This window comes from Amphiprion ocellaris, chromosome 19 (assembly GCF_022539595.1).
Source record: "Amphiprion ocellaris isolate individual 3 ecotype Okinawa chromosome 19, ASM2253959v1, whole genome shotgun sequence".
Lineage (NCBI taxonomy): Eukaryota > Metazoa > Chordata > Actinopteri > Pomacentridae > Amphiprion > Amphiprion ocellaris.
In genome coordinates, this window is record NC_072784.1 from 32933864 (window position 1) to 32944873 (window position 11010).

The 11010-nt window shown below is 43.9% G+C and overlaps 2 protein-coding genes across 2 annotated transcripts; one reads left to right on the forward strand and one right to left on the reverse strand.

Annotated features, from left to right (window-relative positions):
• Window positions 1-371: 371 nt before the first annotated feature.
• On the reverse strand, window positions 372-5145 carry LOC111567710 (uncharacterized). The gene is made up of 4 exons (XM_023268992.3): window positions 5007-5145; window positions 2098-2731; window positions 1926-2030; window positions 372-1506 (listed from the first exon to the last, which is right to left on the reverse strand). The coding sequence occupies exons 2-4, from the start codon at window positions 2689-2691 to the stop codon at window positions 637-639; spliced, it is 1569 nt and encodes a 522-aa protein (XP_023124760.1). The 5' UTR covers window positions 2692-2731; window positions 5007-5145; the 3' UTR covers window positions 372-636.
• Window positions 5112-9627, forward strand: LOC111567712 (RNA-binding protein with serine-rich domain 1). The gene is made up of 7 exons (XM_023268993.3): window positions 5112-5251; window positions 7179-7325; window positions 7408-7593; window positions 7685-7790; window positions 8765-8918; window positions 8992-9133; window positions 9224-9627. Coding segments are annotated over exons 1-7 (843 nt in total). The 5' UTR covers window positions 5112-5249; the 3' UTR covers window positions 9330-9627.
• Window positions 9628-11010: the final 1383 nt, after the last annotated feature.

An 11010-nucleotide genomic window follows, 5' to 3' on the forward strand; every position in this document is an offset into this window, starting at 1 on the left:
ACACATTCATCTCAGGTGGATTAGCAGCTGAGATGTCCTGATCAGAAGAAGGAGAAGGTTGGAGCAGAGATGGAGAGTTTAGACAGAGTAAGTGTTGTTATTCTGTGACTTTACTGGTCAGCTGAGAAACATTTTAAATGGAAAGGTGAATCCCTGGAGGTGAAACAAAGAATCAAACATTGATCAGATGAACAGTGATTCAGCCTGAGTCCTGTTCTTCTAATGCAGCCGCTGATTCTGAGATCTTTAGACTCGTTTTGTTGTGAAAAGCTGCTCCTGTCTCAAACCTCCTCAGTTTAAATCCAGATGATGTTTAGCTCCAGCTCAGATATAAATCATACATCAGTTTTACTCAGTGAAAGGGGAACGTGTTTTAAATCAGCTCTTTATTATGAAATCAGCAGACAGTCTGACACCGTTCTAGGGACAGAAATCTGGAATCACTTTTTATTCTATTGCTTTTCATGTCTGAAAATTCACTGTGGAAATAAATTAGTTAAAAAATGCTACATTATTGGTTAAAAACACGAGCCTTGACAACCACCAGTCCAATGAAGCCGTCTCAGCCCTTCTGGTCCCAGACATCTGGACCTCCTACGGCCCCTCCACCCTTCTGGTCCCAGACATCTGGACCTCCTACGGCCCCTCCACCTTGATGCTGCTGACCTGCTGGTCCTGGGTCGGCTGTGGAGACGTCATCAGGCTCACCGTCGACACGCTGCAGTCCTGGAACCTGCTCCCTGAACAGCTGCTGAAGTCAGACGTCTTGCTGTGAGTTGCTCTGAAGGTCTGGGGCTGGCTGAAGGTGGAGTAGGGCTGGCTGTAGGACATCAGGCTGCTCTGCTGGGAGTAGTACGGCTGAGGCTGGGGGGAGGAGTGGTTGAGGGGGAGGCTCTCAGCGCTGCTACAAGCTGGAAACCCGTTCATGCTGGCGGGACTCAGTCCAGGCAGTTTAAAGCCCTCTGAAGTCTCCAGAGCCTCCAGAGGGCTGAAGGTCTGGCTCTGGGCGTAGGAGCTCTGGCTGAAGCTGAAGGAGTCCTGGCTGAAGGAGGGGGCAGCAGAGGGGGACGGGGTTTTGGTTTGCTGCTGCTGAACGCTGCTACACTGTCCAACTTTGGAGGCCAGGGTCTGGAGGGTGCTGAGGATCTGCTTCTGGACCTGCGTCTGCTGGACCTGCTCCCTCTCCAGCCGGCACTGCTGCTCCACCAGCATCTTCACCGCCAGGCTCAGGCTGCGCACCTCTGAACCCAGCGCCTGGATCTGGTCCGGCAGACCTCTGGCTGCTCCGTCCTGGACCGCCTGCTGAGGACTGGAGTTCCCCTCGCTGCGGCCCGGGGCCTGGAGGCGGATCACGGCGGCTCCAGGACCGGAGGACACCAACGCTGCCAGCGGCCGGTTTGGAAGACGGATCCCAACCCGAGGAGGAGGGTGGAGGGAACGCACAGACAGACCTGGTCTCTGGGTCAGGAAACGTCTGCCACCTCCAGGCTGGGCCTCCACCACCATCTGGAGAACAACAACAGGAATTAAAACCAGAGTCTGGACCAGGACCAGGACAAAACAAACCCAGTTATTGTGGTCCCTCAGAGGCTGAACCAGTCTGCGCTTCATCCTGGTCCATTTAGTCTGTGGCTGTTTGGGCAAATATACATTTTCTAAACACAAAAAATACAAATGCAGAAATAATACGGGCCTCACTAGTAGAGTAATACCGTTGCATCAGGTGGAAAGACAGGAAGTGTTTAATGGAATAAAATAATTCTGGACTAAACAGAGAACCACCAGAGTGTGTCCCCCCCCCCCCCCCCCCGGACGTTATGAAGCGACCAGAATATTCGGATGTTCGTCATTAATTGGGGCCAAATATCCGGAGCCTAGAAACTGCTATTCAGGCCAGCCTTAGAGGTTTGTGATGTTCTGCTCACCTTGTCAGAGGTCAGATCATAGGTTTCAGGCAGAGCAGACCTCAGATCAGAACCCGGGACACTGGACTGATCCCTCCTCAACAAGGACGCCACCTGGTGGAAGGACTGTTCAGCACAACAACATGAGACAAATATTTAAAACTACAAGCAGTGAGATGATGTGAGGAGCTACCTTCATCCGGTGGGACAGAGCTTTATCCAGGAGTCTCTTTCTAGCCGCCAGCATGGAGCTGGTGGCTGGAGAAGGCGTGACTCTCCTCCTCACGGAAGCAGCTCCTGCCTCCAGCCTGGAGGCCTGAGGTCTCTGCTGGGCCAGAGACGTGACGCTGACGATCTGGATGTCGTTCTCCTCCTTGTTTCCTTCATGCTGCTGTTCTGACTGACTGCCTCCGACGTTCTCTGCAGGTCCAGATGAATTTGCACCAGCTTCTGAATTTGTAGAAGTCTGTTTGGGAACGTCTGCAGGTGTGAAGCTGGCGTGGTGAGACGAGTCCCGCAGCAGGTTCTGCAGATGAACGCCGCTCCAGCTCTCCTGCATCGGCCCGGTTCGAGGCTGCATCTGGGCTGGAGATGAGCTGCTTCCAGCCTCCGCAGGCCTCACCCGCCCTGGAGGCCTCCCCTGGAACTCCCTCAGGAACAGGTAGATGGCCTGAGCAGACACCTTGATGTTCTCCAGCTCCAGCACAGCTTTGATCTTACGGAAACTCAGACCAGCCTTCCGCAGCTCCACCACCTTGTGTTTGGCAGCGTCATCCAGCCGGCCCATGGCTCTTAGGGAGGACAAACGTTCTGGTTCTGCTGCTGATCTGAAGGAGAAAAGATCAAAATCAAACTGTTGGGTCTGTTCAACACCAAGAAAGAAATGTTAAAAGTGAACTGTGTGAGTCCAGGTGCTGCTGCTGCAGGTTTTACTACAGAAATATATCACAGAGAGGAAGCAGCACATACAGGAAGGACCTTTATGTTGGTAGATTATTCCTCTGTTGGAACGATGCTTCTTAAACCGTTTGTTGTTTATTTCTCTTCTAAATGCTTCCAGGCTTTGGGACAAGCAGCAGAGGGAGGATGTTTAATCTGACTAACAGCTGATTCTGCTGCTGATGAAACACATCAGCTTCAATCTCCTGTTGCTGCTCATTTTCTCTGACTAACGGCAGACAGCTTACTCTGATTTAAGCTTAAGAGTTTTTATGATTTTATTCAGAAGACACAGATGCTGTTTCCATTCCTCTGCATGAGAACACAGTCAGATATTTCAGCAGCAGCAACGCTCCGTCTGGATGTTTGAATCATTAGAATCAGCTCCACAGAGCTGAACATCCAGAGAACATCCAGAGAACATTCTGCCAGCGTTACATGGAAAAGGAACCAAACTGCTGTTTTCAAGTGTTTTAAACTATTCTTTCCTGTCTGTGCAGATCCAGGTCCCCTAAAAACATCACTGGAATGATTCATTTTTAAAGCGTTATTAAAGGGACCTGGTGAAAATTCCAGCTTTTACACTGCAGGAAAATAAATACTGTGATTCTGAGATTTTCTGATATCATGTAGTCCTACTATAAGAATCTAAATTAGACTACAATCATTATTATTTTATATATTCTAATCTATTTAACTGTATGATGAGTTATTATTGTTTTATATATTCCACTTTATTTAACTGTATGATGAGTTGTTAATATTAGATTATATAGTCTATCATCTTTTTAATTATTATTTTATATATTCTAATCCTATTAACTGTATGATGAGCTGTTTTGAACCCTTCACAGTAGAAATAAAAGCTTTTCTCGTGTAACAAACATTATTTAAACCAAGAAAAGACCAAATCAGTGACTAAACAGGGCAATGCTCTGGTTTATCAGCAGAAGGTCTGGAGGTCAGACAGAATCTGATCCAACGCCAGAAAACATTTTTATTAACATCTAATCCAGGGATGTCCAACACGAGGCCTGCGGGCCAAGAGTGGTCCTCCAGAGGGTCCAATCCGGCCCTCAAAGTGGAAAAATTACAGAGAAGACATTAACTGCAGATTGTAAATTAGTAAAAGTATAAATTTAAAATAATTTCTAGACCATGACAAGTTGTTTGAATCATAAAGTAAAATACTAGATTGTTCTTTTGTCGTTTTGTTTCTCACTTTTGTCATTTTTTGTCTTGTCTCATTTATGTAATTTTTTGTCTCGTCGTTTGTTCATTTTTTTGTTGCTCTCTACCTTTTTTGTCTAATATTTTGTCTCCTTTTTGTTTTGATTTGTGTCGTTTGTCTCATTTTTTTTGTCCTTTTGCGTCTCATTTTTGTAATATTTTGTCTTGTTTTTGTTGGTTTTTATCTTTTTTTTGTCTTTTTGTGTGGACGGCTCCAATGGAGGCGTTTTCTACAATCGTCAGTGCCATGCCATGTCTCCCTACTGTCAGTTGTGGGAGTGTGTGTGTGTGTGTGTGTGTGTGTGTGTGGGCGTATGTGTCTGTGTATGTATGGGTGTGTGTGTGCTTCTGCAGTTGTGTGCATATATGTATATATGGAGGGAGGGAGGGATGGGCTTTCTCATTTTTAATGTTGTAAAGCACTTTGCATTGCATTCTTAACTGTATGAAAAGTGCTCTATAAATAAAGTTTGATTTGATTTTTGTGTGGTTCTGATCCTCCAGTAAATCCTCTATGGTTCAGTTCCAGATGACTAAATGTTGTGTTCCTTTGTCGACACTCTGTGATCTGGAAGTTGTAATGTGGAAATGATAAACTGAGGGTGGATGTTGTTGAAACTGAATTTATTTTTCTTCTTAGATTTCAAGTTGTTCATGATGTTTAGTAAAAAGGTAATTCCTTAAATGTGAACATTTTTCCACTAAGACAAAGTTGTGGTTATTTATATGTTATTATGCTGTGGTTTTACTGGCTTTATTGGTTTTACTGGAGATCAGACTGGGCTGGATGTGGAACCTGAACTAACATGAGTTTGACTCTCCTGGACTAAATAATCATACATCATCCAAACATTTAAACATTTTTATTAAAATCCAAACATTCTGATGCTAACAGGCTAGCAGGCTAACGGCGCTTTAAAGTGATGCTCTCACCTCGTCGGCGGGACGGAAGCTCTGCTGGAGCGTCCTGTCAGGTTAAATCTTTCCGGTCATGATAAAACGGTTCTTCTCTGCTCGGCTTCGCTCCGGTTTCAGCCCAAAAACTCACATTTTACCGAAAACACCGTAAAATAAACAACGACTTGTAAGTGGCGCGCGTGTGTCCACGTAACGTCCGGTTGTCGTCATCACCCCACGACCGTCCCTCAGGCCTTCAGCAGCGCGTCGATTCCAGAAATGTGAGTTTCTGCTTTTTTCTGCTTTCATTCTGCTTTCATTCTGCTTTTATAGGTTTAAATGACCGTAGTTTGTCCTCCAGCGGATACATCAGCCCACAGGGAAGGTTAGAGGGTTCTGTTTGTCCGTTTTTTGAGCAGGAAGTTCAGAATCTGTTGTTTCTGAATGAGAGTCGAAGACGGCGGTTTAGAGCAGAAAAAATACAGTTTAGAGCTTAATGTAAAGAAAATACAGAGTTTAGAGCAAAATAACAGCTTAAAATAAGAGTTTAGCGCAGGAAAAAGCTGCAGCTCGTTGTTTCTGAATGAGAGTCAATGGCGTTAGTTTAGAGCAGAAAAATTGTAAAAAAAATAAAGACTTTAGAGCAGAAAAATAAGAGTTTAGAGCTTAGATTAAGGAGTTTAGAACTTAAAATAAAGAAAATACAGAGTTTAGAGCAAAATAAGAGCTTAAAATAAGAGTTTAGAGCAGAAAAATAAGAGTTTAGAGCTTAAAGTATAGAGGGTATTTTTAAAATAACTATTTTCTGCATATTTTCTCAGTAATTCATAGTTTATGTTCTAATGTTTGTGTCAGGTGAGATCCTCCAGGTTTATAACGGACTCAGGAACCTTTTCTGTAATATAATCTACATTATACCTGTGAAAATACAAACATAAACTATTTAATGACTTAATTAATGAATAGAATGCCATCTTCAGATGCATTTAGAGTGTTTTTACAACAACTCATCTGAAATCAGTGTTCCCTCCAGGATTATTCCAGCAGCAGGAAACAAATGACTGCAGATTTCACTTTACAACTTCATTTTTTATTGAACGGCCTTTTGAAAATGGCTTTTTAAAGGCTGAATGTAAAATAAATAAAATAGTAACTAATGATATGTTGATGGGGCTATAGGATCAGTTTACACCCAGGCTCAGAACTATGAATGTTTCTGGGTTTTATAGAAGAATGAGGATCTGTTGGACTGAAACTCTCCAGTCAGTGTTCACCTACTAATAGAAACAATAATGAGATGATAATGATAATAATAATAATAATAATAATAATAATAATAATAATAATAATAATATGTTTCTCTTCATTTCCTGCATAATTTTAAAATAGTCTCTAGTTTGTGTCTGATGATAGATTATTCAGTGTCTTACTCTGACTAGCTTCATCTTCATCAGGCGTCTTCTTCTTTGAGAAATATTTGAACATGTCCATCTGAAAATCCAGTCAGCGGTTACATCATGGAGATATTACATTAACTTAGAATAACTTTATTGTCTGTTCCAAGTAAAAAGAGAAATTCATCTTTTATCACGGCCGTAAGACAATAATTAAAAACCACACTCAAACATTTAAAACACCCTCACACATTAAAAACACCATCAATAATAGTTAATAATACTTATTATTATTATTAATAATAATCTATTCTGTGGTCTGTTGCTTGGTTTTGGTTGAATCTTTTTCTTGTATTTGTCGTTTCAGGACCTTTTCTGAATCGTTTTGTGTTTCAGATTTATTTAGCTGTAAAATCATAAGTTTATTTATTCCAGCTTCTCTAAAATAAGACCACGGTTTGTTTGGTTAAACTTTGAATATTTTGGACTAGAAATATAAGGTCTTTTTTCATTTTCTAAAATAATTAAACTCTTTGATTTCTAATGAAGATATTTTTTATTATTTGTTGGTGAATTATTCTGGGAGTTGTTTGGTCCAGAAAATGGTGCAAAATGTGAGTAAACTGGATGAATGTCATCAGATGTCTCACAGGTTTCAGTTTGCTGCCACAGAAAAGTAAAACAATCAGAACGTGTTGGAATGAGCAGCTGGACTGGAGGACTGACTCTTCTGCTGGTGTTTTCGCTGATCCTAGAGCTGTTCACACTGTTCTCAGAGTAAATGAACCAGAGTGAGGGTTCTGTGTTTCTTCAGGGCTCCGTCACCCACCAAGCGGAAGGAGGAGGACAAAACCAAAGACAGAGGTAAAGAGAAGACGGGAGTGAAGGACGGGGAGAAGGAGCGAGGACGGGACAAAGTGAAGAAACGTCGCAGCGCCTCCACCGGCAGCAGCAGCAGCAGGTTGGTTCCTCCGTTCCTCTGGAGAGAACATCTGGAACGGTTATCGCTTGCTAACACCTTCTCCTCTGTTTGGACCCACCAGGTCCAGGTCCAGCTCCACCTCCAGCAGCAGCTCTGGTTCCAGCTCCGGTTCCTCCAGTGGATCAAGTTCTTCTGGTTCCAGCCACTCTGGTTCTTCCAGCTCAAGGTCCTCGTCCTCCTCCAGCTCCTCCGGCTCTCCCAGCCCCGGTCGCAGACGCCACGACAACCGGCGCCGCTCCCGCTCAGCGTACGTCTGGTTCCACATCGTTTCTCCGTGTTCCTGTCCTCTGGTGTCTTCAGTCCTCAGGAACTTATCAAGTGTTCTTCTCATCCTGCAGCTCCAAAACACAGAAGAGGAGCGACGACAAGGAGCGCAGGAAGAGAAGCCCGAGTCCCAAACCCACGAAGGTCCACCTGGGACGCCTGACCAGGAACGTGACCAAGGTGAGCTGAGGAACCCCACGGATAACGTTCTACTAATGTTCTCCTAGGGTTAACACCACGGACAATGTTCTCCTAACGTTCTACTAATGGTCTCCTAACGTTAATGCCACGGAAAACGTTCTACTAACGTTCTAAAGTCAACGCCACGGATAACGTTCTACTAATGTTCCCCTAACGTTAACACCACGGATAACGTTCTCCTAACGTTCACGCCACGGATAACATTCTGCTAATGTTCCCCTAACGTTAACACCACAGATAACGTTCTACTAATGTTCTCCTAACGTTAACACCACGGATGACATTCTACTAATGTTCCCCTAACGTTAACACCACGGATAACGTTCTACTAACGTTCTCCTAAGTTTAACACCATGGATAACATTCTACTAATGTTCTCCTAACGTTCTACTAATGTTCTCCTAAGGTTAACACCATGGATGAGCTGAACATGACAGGATATAACCTCAGATTAGAACAGATCTCCTGTCTGCCTCTCAGAGCTCATTTATTGGTGCTGGACCTTCAACAGGAAAACGGAGCAGAACGCTGGAGGAATAAAGTTCATGCTGGTTAGAGTAGAATTAGTCTGCTGTAGGCTGAGCAAATGTCTAGATCCTCGTTCCTCCACAAACATCAGTCTCTTTACTGTCTGGTTGGATTTTATTGTCTGAATACTTTTATTTTGTGCTTTTCTTTTATTCTCTGAATGTTTTTATTGTTTGTCCTGATCAGAGACCGATAGAGAACTCTGACTTGAACCTTAGATCATCGTGAGAAAGTTCCAGATTTTCTGTCAGTTATTAAAAAGTTAAAATCCGTTCAGACTAATTAGACATGGAGTCCGTTTTAAGGTGGACTGAAGTGGAGAAGATGAAGGTATCATTTCTGAGCTGACTAATTTAACGTGTTTCTGGTTGAACGATCGGTTTTAGTCCAGATTGTGATCAGAGAACATCCATGTTGTTCACCAGGACCACATCCAGGAGATCTTCTCTACTTATGGGAAGATAAAGATGGTGGACCTCCCAGTGGACAGGCTCCACCCACACCTGCCCAGAGGCCACGCCTACGTGGAGTTTGAGACCCCTGAGGAGGCCCAGAAGGCCCTGAAGCACATGGATGGAGGTGAGCAGCAGGTTCAGGGCGGTGTGTTCAGACTGGGGTAGAGATGTTGAAGGACTTCCTGTCTGGTCCACAGGTCAGATCGACGGACAGGAAATCACTGCTTCTGCTGTGTTGACTCAACGGATCCGTCCTCCGCCTCGCAGACCTTCTCCTCCTCGCCGGATGCCTCCACCTCCACCCATGTGGCGTCGCAGCCCACCACGCATGAGGAGAAGGTAGAGGAGTGATCGGTACCTTCAGGCAGGAGATATCTCCATCTGTATTTTATGTTGTTCAGCCTGAACCTTCTGTTTGTCCTCCTCCAGGTCTCGTTCTCCCAGGAGGAGGTCTCCGGCTCGCCGTCGCTCTCGCTCCAGGTCTCCTGGTCGCAGACGTCACCGCTCCCGGTCCAGCTCCAACTCCTCCAGATAGATGGTGTGCTACCTCCAGAGACCTTCTGACCTTCTAGACTGTAGTTCCTGCTCCTCCAGACTTTATGGACCCACCATACCTGAACCTGCTCTGTAGCCGACCTGAACATCTGAGTGTAGACAGCAGAGGAGCTTTTTATGGAAATGTTTGTTGTTTTTTTTTCCTGCTTTGTGCTGAGTTGATCTGAGAAGATTCTTAAGTTGTTTCAGAGATCCTCCAAGATTCTGTTTGAACTTCTTCTTTTTACCATTTATTGAACTTTTGGACATTTTGAAAAATAAAAATGCAGAAACATTTAGATTGAGAAAGTTTGTGGGTTCATCGGTTTGTTTGGTGTCTGCTGTGTTTAATGTGTTCATGTGGAACATTCAGAGGAATACTGACTGGACGGAAACTCCTGGAGTCTTTTTTCCTCAAACATCATTACTTTACAATCTCTGGTGAGTTTCTCCTCTGAACATTATTAGTAAGTAAGTAAACTTTCCTTCTATAGCACTTTTCACAGAAAAGATTCACAAAGTGCTTCACAATACAATGCAAAATAACAATAATATAAAACCACACATGACAACATGATACTAAAATAAAGTCACCGACCATTTCATCAACCAATTAGCATCAGCTTCACTGGAAATGGTTTCTGAAGGAGAAATAAAAAATGACATTTAAACCAAAATGGAACCTTCTTATGCACTATGAAGCTTTTAGACTGTTGGTCTTCTAAACTAAGAACCTTAAACTCCTGTAGCTGATGATCAATTTGTGGTTCCACTAAGCTGCTCTACCAGATGTTCTGGTGCCAGCAGATCCTCTGAGGTCATGTCCTCCTATTTCTGTAAACCTGATGGTGTCTCCTAATCCTAAACCCAACCAGAGGAGCTGCAGGTAGAACTGGACAACATCTAGACAGCAGGTAGGTGAAGGTTTACCAGTCAGTCCACATTCCAGCCCTCATCCGTGGTCAGGAGCTCTGGGCAGGAACAGGAACAACAAGATTCCCTTCAGAGATTCATAAAATATTTCTACAACTACTTCGGTAAAAGTTCCTCTGGAGGAAGCTGGGCTCAGAGATGATGAGGAGCTCAGAGTGGATGCTCCTGACCCTGATGCCTCATGGTAGACTTTCTCTGGAGGTTTTCTGAGCAGCTAGGAGGAGACCAGGAGGTAGGTCCAGAACTAGATTATATATCTCATCTGTTCCGGGAATGCCTCAGGAGGAACTGGAAAGGAGAGAAACATCTGGAATGATCTGACTCACCTGCTGCCTCCACGACTCACCAGACCCTGGACAGGTGGAAGAAGATGGATGGATGATAGATGGATGAATGGATGGATGATGGTTAGATGATGGAAGGATGGATGATGGATGGATGGATGATGGATGGAGGTACATCTGTGCTTCTCCTCCTTGCTGTGTGAAACATCTACTTCCTGTGGTTGTCTGTTGGTTTAACCCAGGAGAGTCAAACTCATCTCAGTCCAGGTTCCACATTCAGCCCAGACTGATCTCCAGTGGACCGTACAAGTAAAACCATAACATAATAGCAGATAAATAACCACAACTCCTAATTTTTCCTTTTTCTTTAGTGCAAAACAGTACATGAAGTTTAATGAACTATTTTTTAAACAAAACATGAACAACCTGAAATTTATTTAGCAAAATAAGTGAAATCTCAACAAT